The 17,459-nt window shown below is 42.0% G+C and overlaps 1 protein-coding gene across 1 annotated transcript in view; it reads left to right on the top strand.

The window, feature by feature from the left end:
- The window catches only part of LOC134346945 (IgGFc-binding protein-like), a 235,050-nt gene that overhangs the window by 147,517 nt on the left and 70,074 nt on the right, over nucleotides 1-17,459 (top strand). The window contains exons 69-77 of the mRNA XM_063048829.1: nucleotides 603-719; nucleotides 802-926; nucleotides 3,188-3,333; nucleotides 4,721-4,864; nucleotides 6,598-6,705; nucleotides 7,306-7,475; nucleotides 10,311-10,513; nucleotides 12,393-12,534; nucleotides 17,011-17,258. Of these exons, the coding sequence (XP_062904899.1) occupies nucleotides 603-719; nucleotides 802-926; nucleotides 3,188-3,333; nucleotides 4,721-4,864; nucleotides 6,598-6,705; nucleotides 7,306-7,475; nucleotides 10,311-10,513; nucleotides 12,393-12,534; nucleotides 17,011-17,258 (1,403 nt within the window). The remainder of the gene's footprint in view (nucleotides 1-602; nucleotides 720-801; nucleotides 927-3,187; nucleotides 3,334-4,720; nucleotides 4,865-6,597; nucleotides 6,706-7,305; nucleotides 7,476-10,310; nucleotides 10,514-12,392; nucleotides 12,535-17,010; nucleotides 17,259-17,459) is intronic.

Here is a 17,459-nt window from a genome sequence, read left to right as displayed (position 1 = left end):
TTTTGCTTGGTTTCCCTTGCTCCCCGAAGAGGAGGTGAGATTAACAAACTATGTGGCCAGTCTCTCTTTAAGGAATGGCAGGCATTTTGAGCAAACACAAGAAAATCTGCAGATGCTGGAGGGATTCAGCAGACCAGGCAGCACCCATGCAAAAGAGTAAACAGCCGATGTTTCAGGCTGAGACCATCAGGACTAGAAAGGAAGGGGGATGATGCCAGAATATAAAGGCGGGGGGGGGCACAAGGAGAAGGAGGATAGCTAGAAAGTGATAGAACCCTGATAAATGGTCTTGGCCCGAAATGTCAACTGTCTACTCTTCTCCACAGATGCTGCCTGGTCTGCTGAGTTCCTCCAGCACTTTGTGTGTGTTGCTCCAGGTCTAAATATGCTGTTTTGAGCAGTTTGGCCTCCCCATCCCCAGAAAAAACAAATGTCCATTAAAGCCCAGAACCAGAGTGATACTATTAACACCCCTGACCTTCCACATCCCTAGTGATGGGGAGGAATGATTGGAGTGTGGCTTTAAAATTAAAGTCGAATATTAGAGAGTGGTGGAGACTGGAGATCAGGCTTCTAACCAGTTAAATCTGTTTTATTTCCAGGTTCTGGAATTTGTCACATCTCTGGAGACCCTCACTATATCACCTTTGATGGAAAATCCCTGTCCTTTATGGGTACCTGTACCTACACCTTGGCCAGGTCATGTGAAAATCGGACAGGTATGAAGCAGAATAGATTTTGACTTTGATGGAACTTTACTTGTGTTCTTCTTACTGATCTAGCTTTTGTTTCTTTTCTCAGGCCCTTGGTTTTCCATTGAAGGGAAAAATGAGGAGAGAGGTCAGAAGGGAGTCTCCTACCTAAGAAAGATTTACCTCACAACAAATGGGATAACTATCACCCTCATGAAGAGCAGGAGGACATTGGTGGGTAAACTCCACTGGAACACCGATTTTTGCTTGAACACCCCTCCGCCCACTGCAATTTCTTATTTCTCCAACACTTTCCAGGGCCCTGCTGTTCATTCTGTGTGTCCTGATCTAGTTTAACTTTGATAAAAAATACATCATTTTGCACCTGGGATTCCATCTGCCATTTCCTTGTCCATTTTGTTAGATTCGAGATTCAAAGTACATTTATTATCAAAGAATATATAAATTATGCAACCGAGATTTGTTGGCTTACAGGCAGCCACAAAGCAAGAAACCCAAAAGAACCCAATTTAAGAAAAAGGTAAAGATCAACACCCAATGTGTAGAGAAAGAGAAAAATACACAAATCATGCAAACAACAGAAGCAAGCAACAGCACTCTGAATCAAATTGAGTCCTTCGATCCGAATCCCCGGAGCAGCCAGAGCAGGCCCAAAGCCTCTGTCTCAGTTCATTATATTAACGGGGCAAATCACATGAAGCTCACAGACACAAAGCACAGCAGCCAGGACAGTTTGACAGCCTCAGAGCCATGGAGAGAGGAGGGAACATCACGGAAAAATGAATGAAATCAGCCCGACCCACTCCTCTGGTCCCAACACCCGGCCTTTCCAGTCTATCTGGACCAACATTTAAATTGTCTGAACAGTGAATCGTGTTTCATATTAGGACCTGGGGCCCGCTGCAGCGAAACACTCTGGGGGCTAGACCTCGTTGCCCAGCCCAGAACCACTCTTGACCTCTCCAAATGGGCTTGGCGCTCAGAGCCATCCAACCTCACGCCCGGGTTAGTTGGACGAGCATGGAAACTCCTCCTCTCCAAATTGCTCACTCCAATTCCATCTGTGTTGACTTTGCAATGCACCGGTACGACTCGTGCCTTGAATTCACTTCACCTTCGCTCGCCTCTCCATTGTTTACAGGAATAATTTACCTCAGAAAAAGTGTAATTAACGCAAACACGAGGAATTCTGCAGATGCTGGAATTTCAAGCAACACACATAAAAGTTGCTGGTGAACGCAGCAGGCCAGGCAGCATCTCTAGAAAGAGGTACAGTCGACGTCTCGGCCCGAAATGTTGACTGTACCTCTTCCTAGAGATGCTGCCTGGCCTGCTGCGTTCACCAGCAACTTTTAAAAAGTGTAATTAATATTGTTTTAGTCAAATTTCTTGCCTTTCAAGCTACCAGTAAGCTGTCGCTCACCTTCAGTAGCACTATTTTCCATTTTAAAACGGAAAATCTACAACCATTGTACACACTACCACCAACGTTGTTGTTTAGCAGTCATGGCAGTCGCATTCTCATTCCAATCATTAATGTATATGACAGACAACAAAACACCCACCACTAATCCGGCGGACCATCTCTGGGCACAGGCCTATAATCTGAAAACAACCTCTTTCCTAATAACGCTAAGACAACTTCCAGCCTTCTGGACCAACCTACCATGCAGGACCTTATTAAAGCTTTGTTAAAGTCCACTGTGTTAGTTATCCCAATGTTGTCCTCCTCTCGATAGTTCTTCATCATTCTCTCAATATCATCTCTCCACCATTAGATGTCTTTGAGACGGGAATTAACTTCTTCAGCTGTCAGGATCCTCCCCAAACATTTTTGTCTCTTCTTCCTTCTTCCTTCACCTACTTCCCATTACACCGCTGGTGTTTAGGGTAACAATGAAGGTCCTCCATCTCTGGTGGTGTTCAGGGCTTCCTTCATCACATCAGTAGCTTCCTCTCATTTTTCACTACTGTCAGTCACGCAAGTCCCGGGTGGAGACTCAGGAATTCCGTAGCACCCATGTGTAATTTGAACTATCTCAAATCTGGAGGACCGGTGGACCATCTTAGTCTAGCCTCTACCCTTTGACATGTTTGTCATGGGTGACCCTACCAGCAGTCAAATCATAAAGCCCTAACTCCAGCCAACATTGAGGCACGCAAACCTCCAAACCATGACAAGGTTGTGGTCTTCTTTCTTCAGAATGTTATTTATGATCTTCCTCCTGGACTGAACTTTTAACCATTTCACATCTCCTTATGCAGTTCACTGTATAAGATGGTTTCATTACAACACTGTCAAATGCCTTGAATGTTTCTGCCTAGACCAGAGGTTCCCAACCTGGGGTCCACAGACTCCTCGCTTAGTGGTATTTGTCCAAGGCATACAAAAGGTTGGGAACTCCTGGTCTAGACTCTTTATGTAGTCAGTGCGAATGCTGTGGGTCTGACACCAGTGATGCTCGTCCCTACAGGTGAACGGCAGGAGAGTGCGCCTCCCATTCCAGTCTTCGCATGGCTTCACCATCTCTTTCAGTGGACAGTATGTGGTAGTGGAGACAAACTTCCAGTTGACACTTAGCTGGGATGGAAACCACTATTTGAAAATTATTGTTCCCACGTAAGTGATTCTTCTGTTGACTCTTCAATTTATTTCCACTGTTCATCCAGCAGCACCTCATGATTCAGATAATCTACATGTCCCTTATTCCTTCCTTCCTCCCTTCCTTCCTTCTTTCTTTCCTTCCTTCCTTTCCTTCCTTCCTTTCTTTCTTCCTTCTTCCCTCCTTCCCTCCTTTTTTCACTCCCTCTTTCCCTCCTCTCCTTTCCTCTCTTCTTCCCTTCTCTCCTTCCTTCCCTTCTCCCCTCCTTCCCTTCTTCCTTCCCTCCTTCCCTCCCCTCCTTCCCTCCCCTCCTTCCCTCCCTTCTTCCTTCCCTCCTTTCCTCCTTGCTTTCCTCCCTTCTTCCCTTCTTCCTTCCTTCCCTCTTTCCCTCCTTCCTTCCTTCCTTCTTCCCTCCTTCCTTCCCTCCTTCCCTTCTTCCTTCCCTCCTTCCCTTCTTCCTTCCCTCCTTCCCTCCCCTCCTTCCCTCCCCTCCTTCCCTCCCTTCTTCCTTCCCTCCTTTCCTCCTTGCTTTCCTCCCTTCTTCCCTTCTTCCTTCCTTCCCTCTTTCCCTCCTTCCTTCCTTCCTTCTTCCCTCCTTCCTTCCCTCCTTCATTCCTTCCTTCCCTCCTTCCCTTCCTTCTTCCTTCCTTTCCTCCTTTCTTCCTTCCTTCCCTTCTTCCCTCCTTCCTTCCCTTCTTCCTTCACTTCTTTCCTTCCTTCTCTCCTTTCTTCCTTCTCTCTTTCTCTCCTTCCCTCCTCCTTTCTCCTTTCCTTTTTCCCTTTCTTTCTTTCTTCCTTCCTTTCTTTCTTTCTTCCTTCCTTTCTTTTTATTTGCACAGTTTTTCTTTTGCACACTGGTTGTTTGTCAGTCTGTGTTTGTGTGTAGTTTTTCATTGATTCTATTGTATTTCTCTGTTCTACTGTGAATGCCTGCAAGAAAACAAATCTCAGGGTAGTATATGCTGACATATACATTTTTGATAATAAATTTGCTTTGCACTTTGAAGAAGCCCCAACAGGGTTTATGAGCAGCAGATGGACGAAGGCAAGACATGGTTTAGTGCTGTACTGCGAATTTTGTAATTCAAAGTTCAAAGTACATTTATTATCGAAGGATGTATCCTATATACAACCCTGAGATTCTTCTCCTTACAGGCAGTCACAAAAACAAAGAAACTCAAAAAAACCCATTTAAAAAAAGACTGACAAACACCCAACGTGCAGGGAGAAAATAAACAAATCATGCAGACTATAAAAGTAAGCAAATAGCATTCAGAAATTAAGTTTTACAGAAAGCACTGCAGCTGGAGCAGGCCACAGCCTCAGTTTATGGCAGATCCGAGTAAATGTTGCGACACCTCAGGTGGGACTGGCATACCATCCATCTCCTTTTGTCTCTTACAGCTCTTACTTCAACATGATGTGTGGTCTCTGCGGCAATTTTGATGGGGATCCAAACAACGATAACATCAAACCGAATGGATTAGAGGCAGGAAACGTGACTGAGCTGGGCAACAGCTGGCAGACACCAGACGATGAGGAGGAACGGTAAGGGGAGGAGGACTGATGGCTGAATTCTGAGACCACGCCACAGATCCATTTAACTGGACACAGCAAACAACAGAACAACAAACATATCAATATAACATCATAAAATTGGGACCCAAAACATGTCTCTTTGTTGCTTCATATCACTCATTATCCTCCATTTCTAGTTCCCCTTTCACCCTTTCTCTTCTCCTCATCAGCTCATCACCTCCCTCTGGGTCCCATCCTCCGTCCCTTTCTCCCATGGTCCACTGTCCTCTCCTATGAGATTCCTTCTTCTTCAGCCCTTCATCTCTTTCACCAATCACCTCCCAGCTTTTTACTTCATCACCCACCCACCTTCTCCTCACCTGGTCTCACGCATCACCTGCCAGATTGTACTCCTTCCCCTCTCCCCACATCCCCCAGCTTCGTATTCTGGCTACTGTCCTCTTTCTTTCTAATCCTGATGAAGAGTCTTGGCCCAAAACGGCGACTGTTTATTTCCCCCATAGGTGCTTAAACCCTCCAGGCGCTTTGTGTAGGTTGTTTGTGCCATGGTGGAGAAGCAAGACCTTGTACTCTGTCAGAGTAGCCTCCAACCTGATGAAATGAATATCGACTTCCCGTTCTGTTAAAAAAATCCACCCCTTCCTCTATTCCCCACTCTGATCGTTTACCCCTTCTCACCTCTTCTCTTCTCACTTCCCCCTGGGTCCTTTCCTCTTTCCCTTTCTCCCATGGTCTACTCTCCCTTCCTCTCCAACCCTTCACCTTTCCCACCCATCTGGCTTCACCTATCACCTTCCAGCTAGCCTTCTTCCCCTTCCCACACCTTTTTTTTTCTAGCATCTCGCCCCCTTCCTTCTCAGTCCCAAAGAAGGGTCTCGGCTCAAAACGGCGACTGTTTACACTTTCCATAGATGCTGCCTGACCTGCTGAGTTCCTCCGGTATTTTGTGTGGGTTGCTCTGGATTTCCAGCATCTGCTTATGTATTGGACATACTTTACATTATTGCATCTCCCCAAATAGTAACCCAGTTCTGTTTGCTTCACTAGATTATGCTTGTTAAGAAGTAATATTAAAAGCTTGTCTTTATAACAGCAAGCAGCTTCTTTTCCTCGGGACCCCCAGGAGTCAAAGCTCTGCTCTTCCTGTACAATCTAGGGGAGAGGAAAGACTTGAATATGTTCGCATGAGGAAGGAAGGTGACCATAAAATAATTGCACTAGCTGCTGTTACAATCTAGGGTGGTGGGGTAGAGATACGTCTCTACCAAAGGAGGCGTAAGACACTCCTTCCCTCCACTAGCCTGCACAGTACTGAACAGTATCTGAAGAGTACTGATAATGGCTGGGCTCACTCCTCTTGTAAAGACACTGCCCCGAAGAAGGCAACGGGCGAGCCACTTCTGTATAAAAATTTGCCAAGAACAGCCATGGTCATGGAAAAACCACGATCGCCCATGCCATAGGACACAACACATCACGAACGAACAAGCTGTTACAGTCATTACAGGACTCGCTTTGAAAGAACCTACAACTCATGTTCTGAATATTATTTCTTTGTTTATTTATTTTGTATTTGCACAGTTTGTCTTTTGCACACTGGTTGTTTGTCAGCCTTTTAACCTTGTTAAAAACATTAAAAAATGATTCTAACAATACTTTTGATAATGAATGTACTTTGAACTTGAACTTGGAAAAAAAGAATAATCAAAAACTTCTTTTAAAATAAACTCATTTATTTACAGCTGCAAACCCCATGTCCCTGATGAGTTACCTTGTAATAAAGAGGTCTTCGACAAGGTGATCAGTACAGATATGTGTGGACGCATCAATGACACGAAAGGAGCCTTCCGGTAAGATGTTAATAACTCCCAGTCGTGCATTTAATACATAAAATCCCCTGATGTAAAACTGAGGATCAGATTAAAATAACAAACTAAAGAAGGCGATAGATTCACAAACATTAGGTTAAATAAAGAAGTTTGAGGCATTGTATAGGAGGAAAAAGAGAGAGTTGAAAAGATTCAGGGAGGGAATTCCAGAGTTTAGGGTCTTGGCAGCTGAAGGCACAGTCAATAACAGTAGAGAGTTGGAAATGGGGGAGATAAGGGATTTAGGGAGGGGCTGAGACCATAAAAGGATATAAACAAGAATTTTAAAATTTGAACTCAAAAGAGATTGCTAATGTGACCTAATTCACAGAAACCCACTTTTATACTCTAATTGCTTGTACAAAAATGCGCAAATAAATCCAATTTTTAGGCCTGTGCGTTTTAGCCACATTGTTTGACGGAGTAAAGAGGCTCCAGGAAGTAGTCCATTAAATAGTACCACTTGTTCTTTAGTACCTGACAATTTGCACCTATAACACTGCCAGGCTCTCGTCGTACTCCACCAGAGAAGTCAGCTGTGCGCACATCTCTAACATTGCTGCATTTTCTGTTATTCTACAGAGACTGTGTTAAGGTTGTGGACCCCAAGCACTATTTCAACAACTGTGTGTACGACATGTGCCAGTACCAGAGTCTTGAGAAGACGCTTTGTGATCAGCTGCAGGTTTACACAGATGCTTGTCTGTCTGCTGGGGCCCCTGTGCACAACTGGAGAACCCCAGACTTCTGCCGTAAGTCAATGTGATGCATTGGTGGGTTTTGATAAAGGAGAGAGGCAAAGAATTCTGGCATCCTAAGTAGTATTGCAAAGTTCTTGCTCGCACACACACACACACCCCAATACACACATTTCCACAGCCCAAACATAGACAAGTACACACGAGTACATACTCTATGGCAGCACTGTAGCATAGTGGTTAGCACAAATGCTTTACAGTAACGGTGACCTGGATTCAATTCCTGCCGCTGTGTATAAGAAGTTTGTACATTTTCTTCATGGCCATGTGGGTTTCCTCCGGGTGCTCCAGTTTCCTCCCAAATTCCAAATTAGTACTGATTGATAGGTTAATTGCTTATTGTAAATTGTCCCGTGATTAGGTGAGGGTTAAGGTGAGGCATGGTTCGAAGGGCTTATTCTACACTGTACCTCAAAATAAATCAATAAATAATATCGATGAGGTACACACATTGCCACAAATCTGGTACAGATACTCCCTAGAGAGAGAGAGGGAGAGAGAGAGACAGAAAAAAAGAAAAAGAAAGAAAAGAGGAGCTGTATGTGTGTTTGTGCATACTAACCCTGTATCTGAGCTGTCAGGGTAAGTACTCACATGGACACACACACACAGCTCCTATACAGGGTAAGTACACACACAGGCACACACACGGCTCCTATACAGAGTTAATACACACACACACAGCTCCTATACAGGGTTAATACGTGCGCACACGCGCGCGCACACACACACACACACACACACACACACACACACACACACACACACACACACACACACACACACACACCCCTCCAATACAAGGGTGAGTATACACACCAACACATACACAGCTCTTATACAGGGTTAGTATGCACATTTGACCAGCAGATGTTAGAGAGAGAGAGAGAGGAGCTGTGTGTGTGTCTGTGTACTGACCTATATTGGAGCTCTGTGTATGTGTCTGCGCACTAACCCTGTATCAGAGCTGGGTAGGTATGCACATAGGCACACACACATCTCCGATACAGAGTTAGTACGCACACAGGCACAGACACAGCCTCTCTCTCTCCCACCTGCTGGTCAAGTGTCAGTCAGTGTTTAGGCCCTTCTTCAGGACTAAAGAAGAAGGGAGAAGACGCCAGAATGAAAAGGCAGGTTGAGGGGAAGGAGGATAGCTGGAAGGTGACAGATGAATCCAGGTTGATAGGAAAGATAAAGTGCTGGAAAGGAAGGAATCTGATAGGAGAGCAGAGTGGACCATAGATGAAAGGGGATGAGGAGGGGACCCAGGGGGAGGTGACAGGCAGATGAGAAGAGGTAAGAGGTGAGAGTGGGGAACAGAGGAAGAGGGGAAGGAGAGGGCAAGTTTTTTTTTACGAGAAAGAGAAATCAATGTTCATGCCATCAGATTGGAAGCCACCCACACGGAATATAAGGTGTTGCTCCTGACTTGCAGAGTTCCTCCAACTTATAGCTTGCGAGCATAAAGTTTTATTTTGAGCAGAGGATGAGTCTCCAAGTCAGGAATACTAATGTTGCTGTGTAATTAAGATACACATGTTTTCTGTTTTGTAGTTTCAATGTGTTAAACTAATTCAAAGAAAACACAGGAGTTCAAAACATGTGTCTAACTTCATGTTTACTGGAAGCAAGGCATGCACGTTATCATTTGGTAGCATGAAGTTGTAGGCAATTAATGTATTTTTACATATAATCTGTAATTAATTATGCTATCTTGTTGTGACTGTTGCACCTTATTTGTCCACCTGCACTGTCTCCATTTTGATAACACTGGACAACAAAGGTTTTGTTTTCTGAATACTTCTGGATGTATCTTACGGATTTTGGGCTGCTGATCATGAAAATCGCCATGAAATTTCACTATCATGCATTACTGTATTTTAAAAAATCCTATATTTGTTACTTCAATTCATAATTTGTCAGAATAATTGATGACATGATTATGGAAGGCATTTGTGTTAGTCCACAAATCAAACAGGTCATCAATGGCAGGCAATTCAAAGAACTTCTAGTGGGACTGGAAAAAAAGGCATTCAAGGATGTTGTTGAAAATTTTCTTGGCAAATACAGAGGACCAAACTGTGTTCAGCTGGTTGACGACATTCTTCAAACGTGTAAAACCATGAAGTGCAACATGTCACTAAAGATACAAGATGCTGGAAATCCAGAGCGATGCACACAATGTGCTCAGAAGGTCAGGCAGCATCTATGGATGGAAATAAACAGCTGATGTTTCGGGCTGAGACCCTTCATCAGGACTACAGATTCATTTTCTGCATTCCCATTTAGACTTCTTCCATGCAAATCTTGGTGCTGTCAGTGACAAGCATGGTTAAAGGTTTCACCAGGGCATTGCGATCATGGAAAAACGGTATCAGGGCAATTGGAATCCATCAATTCTGGCTGATTATCGTTGGACACTTAAGCGAGAGGCCTCAGACACTGAGTACGAAAGAAAATCATCAACAAAACATTTTTAGCTTAGTTGAACTATTGCAAAGCGTCAGCACCATTATGCAATTAAAGGCATTATATTCAATAAAAATTAATTTCTTGTTTCTCCAAATTCCTACGTGATACAAATAGTCTGAAATTATATTTATGTTCAGCTTCAAGCGGTCTATCATAAAAAAATTCTGAGGAAACAATACTTTCAAAAAAATTTGTTGTCCAGTGTAATTTAAACAAACAAGAATGCTTAATCAAGCAGTATACAATATGTACAAGATCAGTCAAAAATTATTGAAATATTAAATACACAATAATATGTCTCTTCTCACTGCTGAGTTATCACTAACATTGGTGTCTCTGGCTCTGTTTCCACAGCTGTCCACTGCCCTGAGAACAGTCATTACACTCTGTGTACTAGTACCTGCCCACCTGCTTGCAATGACCTGTTCTCTCCTATCACCTGCTCAAACCAATGTGTTGAGGGCTGTCAGTGCGATGAAGGATTCATTCTAAGTAATAGTGAGTGCGTCCGGGCCTCTGAGTGTGGCTGCACAGATGTGACGGGCGAGTATAGGCTGGTGAGTGTCCCTATCTCTGGCATTAAGCTCTGACCTGAGATAGAAGGTGCAGGATAACCATACCACATTTAATTTTTAATCGGACAAAGTCAGAATCAGGTTTAATATCGTGAAATTAGTTGTCTTTGCGGCAGCAGTACAATCCGGTACAAATAATAATTTAAAAACTGTGAATTACAGTAAGTGTCTGTATGTACGTTGATAGATAAAAATAGATAGAGACGTACATATATAGGTATGGATATAAATAAGTAGTTTTAAAATAGAAATAAAAAATAGTGAGATAGTGTTCATGGGTTCAATGTCGATTTAGAAATTGGATGGCAGAGGGGAAGAAGCAGTTCCTGAATCGTTGAGTGTGTGCCTTCAGGTTCCTGTACCTCTTCCCTGATGGTAGCAATGACAACAAAGCATGACCTGGGTGATGGGGGTCCTTAATGACGCATCACTCCTTGAAGATGTCCTGGATGCTACGGAGGCTAGTGCCCTTGATGGAGCTGACTGAGTTTACAACTCCCTGCAGCTTACTTCGATCCTGTGCAGTGACACCCCCCCCCCACCATACCAGATGGTGATGCAGCCAGTTAGAATGGTCTCCATGGTACATCTACAGAAATTTGAGAGTGTCCTTGGTGACATACCAAATCTACTCAAACTCCTGATGAAGTATAGCCGCTGTTGTGCCTTCTTTGTAGCTGCTGGGTCCAGGACAGATCCTCAGATAAGAGGGAGAATTGAGCTGTTGGGGGTGTTGCTTTTAGTTGAGGAGTTAAACCCATCAACTCTGTCTAAAGTGGGCTGAAGATCCCATGGTACTGTTTCGACGAAGAGCAGGGGAATTCTCACTGGTAAACCGGCCAAGTAATTATCTCAGTCAATATAGCTGAAACAAAGTATTTGGTTTATTATTTCATTGTTGTGTGTGGGAGCTTCCTGTGGGCTACTTTGCAGCCAAGATTTCCCAATGTCACAGCAGTAACTTCACATTGAAGCAAGAAGGAATTTAATTGGACCAATAATTCTGTGAAGCATCCAAGGTAATTCTTAATCCCTACAGAGTGAAGGGGGATTGACCATTGTAAGTTTGTATGCTTCTGTTTATGTTGTGATTGCTCAATGTTATCCCTAGTCCTGTTCTCCTGACAAACAAGAGAAAATCTGTAGATGCTGGAAATCTAAGCAACACACACAAAATGCTGGAGGAACTCAGCAGGCCAGGCAGCATCTATGGAAAAAAGTACAGTCGACATTTCGGACCAGTCCTGCCAATGGGTTTCGGGCCAAAACGTCAACTCTTTACTCTTTTCCATAGATGCTGCCTGGCCTGCTGAGTTCCTCCAGCATTTTGTGTGTGTTGCTTCTGTTCTCCCGACTCACTCAGGCCTGTGTCATAATAATCTTCTTACTGCCCATTACGCCACTGGCATTTAGGGCAGCAATGAAGGTCCTCCATCTCTGTCTGTTTAAACCACTTCTGGTCTTTGTCTTGGTGGTGTTCATCATCCCAGTAGCTTCCTCTCCATTTTCACTACCGTCAGTCACATAAGTCCCAGGTGGAGACTCAGGAATACCATCGCACTCAGATGTAGAAGGATTCTTCATTACTGTTTCCGTAACAATTTTGTTTTAGCAGTCAGTGTTCTTAGCCCTGAGTTGAAACCCGAAACCTGGAGGACCAGTGGACCACTCTTAGTCTGGCCTCTACCCTTTAAACTGTTTGGCGTGGGGGACCTACTAAGAGCCAAAGCACAAGGCCCTGACTCCAGCCAACATAGCTCTCTTGAGTCATTGAGGCATGCAAGCCTCCAAACCATACGACAAGATTGTGGTCCTCTTGGAGGGTCATAATAATGGAAATCCTTTTTAACTTCCTCCTCAGCCTAACGAGACCTGGTACAAGAAGGGCTGCAGTGAGCAGTGCCAATGCTTTGGAGAAAACATCATCAAATGCAAGCCTGCAGGATGCACAGCTGGAGAGAGCTGTGGGCTACAGGATGGGGTGTACGGCTGTCATCCTCTGGGTAAGGCCTTAGCAACTTTATCAAGTGCATGAACAGACTCAACACTTTGGGGTTACAATGGCATTGTGGTTACACTGTTGGATTGGTAACTGGACAAGAGTCATAGAGTCACATAAAAGTACAACACAGAAACAGGTCCTTTGGCCCATCTAAACTGCCTAAAACCATTTAAACAGCCTACTCCTATTGACCTGCACTAGTCTCCGTATCCCTACCATTCATGTATCCAACCTTCTCTTAAACGTTGAAATTGAGCTCCCATGCACCACTTGTGCTGGCAGCTTGTTCCACACTCTCACGACTCTCTGAATGAAGAAGTTTCCTCTCACGTTCCCCTTAAACTTTTCACCTATCATCCTTAACCCATAATCATCTCTCCCACTCCCTCAGCTAATGCAAAAGATCATATGGCCCCAAGATGTCATAATTAGAATCAGGTTTAATATCACTGGCATATGTCATGACCTAATGGCATGAATATAGATTTCTCCTTCCAGTAACCAAATTTACTTCTCCCCTTTCTGTATTCTTCACTCTGACCTTTTACTTCTTCTCATCTGCCTGTTACTTATCTTATGATCTTACGGTTGAGAGAAGGCCAGGAGTGGCAGATCAGTGTTCCAGGGTATAGATATTTCAGTACATAAGAGATTCTTAAGATGTTGGAAATCTGGAGTAACACACAAACATATTGGAAGAACTCAGGTCAGACAGATTCTATGGAGAGGAATAGAGTCTAATGAAGGATTTTGATCTGAAATGTCAACTCTTCATTCCTTTCCATAGATGTTTCAGATATGACAGAGGGATGTTAAAAAGGAGGCAGAGTTGTACCTGAGGGAGACTATCATGATAGAACTGAGGGAGGACATATTGGAAGGCCAATCCAGCAAAGCTACATGCGTAGAAATCCGGAATAAAAAAGATGTAATCATTGTGATGGGTTATAGGTAAAGCAAAAAAAGGGGATGTCCTCTGGTCCTAGACTCTCCCATCACAGGAAACATCCTCTCCACATCCACTCTATCGAGCCTTTCAATATTCGATAGGCTTCAATGAGATCCCCCCCTCATTCTTCTGATTTCCAGTGAATGCAGGTCCAGGGTTATCTTTCTTTCTTTTTCAATATTTTTATTAATTTCTTACATAAAAGAATACAGAGTACAGTAGGATATATAATATATAGCGATTACAATATATTGAAATCACAGATGAAGTGTAATTACCCCATATCCATGTAAATTAAATTTAAACAGAATATTGAAAAGAGATAATTTTATTGTACAAAAAATATAAATCCACTACCAAAAAAAAACCAGCTGTTTGGTTAAAAAAAAAAGAAAAAGAAAAGAACCTTAACAGATAGTAAAGCATATTATTAGCCAACATCTGTGTTTAATAGCAAATCTAAGATTTTGAAAATAATTCAAAAAAGGTGCCCACAATGTTAAAAAATCTTGTCTAGGTTCAGAAATTGAACAGCGAATCTTCTCTAAATTTAAGCAAGACATAACATCATGTAACCAATGAGTATGAGTGGGCGGAGTGGCATCCTTCCACTTGAGCAACAATGCCCTCCTGGCTATAAGAGAAATAAAGGCCAAAATATGCAGATCATGTATCTCCAAAATAATATCATTATTATTAGGATTAGGTTTAAATTTTACTTTAAAAAGCACCAAAAAATGTAAAATACTTCCTTCCAATTTTTTTCAAGACTCGGACAAGTCCAAAACATATGGATTAATGAAGCTTCTCCATTATTACGTCTGTCACAATAGGGAGATATATCGGAATAAAAACGAGACAGCTTATCTTTAGACATATGGGCTCGATGAACCACTTTAAATTGTAGAAGGGAATGACGGGCACATAACGATGAGGTATTAACCAATTTAAAAATTTCATTCCAAGTGTCCTCAGAAATTGAAATCTGTAAATCTTGTTCCCAAAGATTTTTAATTTTATCTAAAGGAATATTTCTCATTCCCAACAACATACCATAAATATTAGATTTAGATGCGTTATGGAAGGGTTTCAAATTAAAAATAATGTCAAGAAAATTTTTATCTGGACTTTTAGGAAATGTATGTACTTGAGAACGCAAAAAGTCTCTAATTTGTAAATATCGAAAGAAGTGAGTTCTCGGTAGGCTATACTTCACTGACAGTTGTTCAAATGAAGAGAGACTATCTCCAACAAACAAATCATCAAAACATTTAATATCCAATCTATTCCACTCTTTAAAAACTACATCAGACATAGAAGGTTTAAAAAAATAGGACTGGAAAGTGAAAAACTCAATAAACCAAAATATTTTCTAAATTGTACCCAAATCCTCAAAGTGTGTTTAACTACAAAATTATCAGTTAAATTACTTAAAGATAAAGGAATTGAGGATCCGAGAAGAGAAATGATAGAAAATTTATTAGCAGAGTTAGCTTCTAAAGAAACCCAGACCAGACAGTCCTCTCGATTAATATAATATAACCAAAACGTAAGATTCCATATATTGACTGCCCAGTAATAAAACCTAAAATTGCGTAAGGATAAACCTCCATTCTTTTTAGCTTTTTGAAGATGAACTTTATTTAATCGAGAAATTTTATTTTTCCATATATAAAAAGATATAGAATCCAAAGAATCAAAGAAGGATTTAGGAATAAAAACAGGAATGGCCTAAAATAAAAGGCCCAGGGTTATCGTACGCTCCTCATGTGACAATCCTTTCAATCCTGGAATCATTTTTGTTATCATAGGGAGTGTTGTATTAGAACCAAGCATAGACCTAATGTGCCAGTTGCCATCAATAGAGACTGTCACAATTGAAAAAGATCAGGGTTTTTAGGGACAAGAGTATTATAAAAACCAAGGTGAGAACATTGAGTTCTGGTCGTTGGAATTGGTTGGTTTTTTAAAAATACTTTTTATATTAGTTGAATTACTGCAAGATGAAAATCATAGTATTTTTACTGACAGAATTTGTATTTTTTAACACCTCGTATTTTTCACAGTATGTGGTGGTTCATCCCCACTCACTGGCAGAAAACGGTATAGCAGCTAAACTAACTGTTTATCACCTTTTTCAATTATCATTGGCTAAGTATTAGCACATTACCCACGTAATGTAATTGTTTTAATCATGCAGTCTATTAGATAGTTTCTTCCTATCTATGGAAGTTCTCTTATCTTATTGTAAAAGAGATAGAATTTTCAGAGGTGCTATCTTGATTCCTTACTGGCAGAAACTGGTCTTGCAGTTGCATATATCTTTTCACTTTTCATCGGCTAAATGTTAGCACATTACCCAGGTGGTATAGTTGAGTAGCCATTGATTGGATTCTGTTATCTAAAGAATTTCTGTTATCTCAAGTATAAAGATGGTAGATATTTCAAAGACACCATCACTTAGGCATCTACTGACTGTACTTTGCTTCTCAGCTCGTCATTTAGTTTCAAATGCTCTATATCTTTGTTTAAGCTTTAAAATAAATGATTGGGAAAATTAAAGTTTCTCGCTCATTCTGGAACTCCTAAAAGAACCCAGGGATTGAAAATTATTAAACTCTGACATAGTTCAGATTTAACATGATCTGAATTAGAAGCAGAACAAGGTTGAGAACTGGATGGGTTTTCTTGTTGCTCTCTATTCCTCTCATAGTTGATAGTTCTTGAAGAGATAAACTAGACATGGAAAGAGAATGCCATTGGGTCAATCAGGGAAGACATCGTCAAAGTAATGAAAAAACCTAAGGAAAACCAGGTACAAACGTAGAAGCCAAGTGGTCTTTCACCCTGCTTCATCACATCATGATTCATACATTTAGACCATAAGATATAAGAGCAGAATTAGTCCATCTGGCCCATTGAGTCTGCTCTGCCATTTCATCATGGCTGATCCAATTTTCCTGTCAGCCCCAATCTCCTGCTTTGTTCCCATATCCCTTCATGTTCTGACCAATAAAGAATCTATCAACCTCTGCCTTAAATGTATATACAGACTTGGCCTCTGCAGCTGCTTGTGGCAAAGGATTCCACAGATTCACCACTCTTTTGATAAAGAAATTCCTCCTCATCTCTTCTGTAAAAGGACATCCCTCATTTCTGAAGTGTTGTCCTCTGGTCTTAGACTCTCCCATCATAGCAAACATCCTCTCCACATCCACTCTATCAAGGCCTTTCGCCATTCAATAGGTTTCAATTAGGTCACCCCTCATTCTTCTGAATTCTAGTGAATACCAGCCTAGAACCATCAAATGCTCTTCATATGACAAGCCTTCCAATCTCAGAATCATTTTCATGAACCTCCTTTGAATCTTCTCCAGTTTCAGCATATCCTTTCTGAGATGGGGTCCAAACCTGCTCACAATACTCCCAGTGAGGTCTCTCCAGTGCTTTATAAAGTCTCAACATTAGATCCTTGTTTTTATATTCTAGTCCTCCTGAAATTTGATGCTGATCTTTCTCACGCAACAGGGCATGAAACCTGCAGTGCATCAGGAGACCCACATTACATGACTTTCGATAAGATGGTCCACCACTTCATGGGAACGTGCACTTACACTCTCTCTAAACTCTGCAACACCTCCTCTGGCCTGCCCTACTTCAACATTGAGACCAGTAATGAGCACCGGGGCAGGAATAAGCAGGTCTCCTATGTCAAGGAGGTTCACGTTGAAGTTCATGGTCATCGCATCACCTTAATGAAGAACCGAAGAGTTATCGTAAGTGTTTGGCCCACAGACTGGCGCTCTTTCTTTTCTATCTTCGCTGCTGAGTCTATATTGTCATGATTCTGACCTTGAATGATCCTGGGTCAAAATCAGTGAGTGTCCCAGTTGCACCATCCTGGGGTATCATTGTGGAGTTTGTGCTACATGAAATAGTTCAATTAACACTGGAAAACAAAGGTTTTGCTTCCTGAA

This window comes from Mobula hypostoma, chromosome 5 (genome assembly GCF_963921235.1).
Source record: "Mobula hypostoma chromosome 5, sMobHyp1.1, whole genome shotgun sequence".
Lineage (NCBI taxonomy): Eukaryota > Metazoa > Chordata > Chondrichthyes > Myliobatiformes > Myliobatidae > Mobula > Mobula hypostoma.
This window is presented reverse-complemented; position numbering and strand designations above follow the sequence as displayed.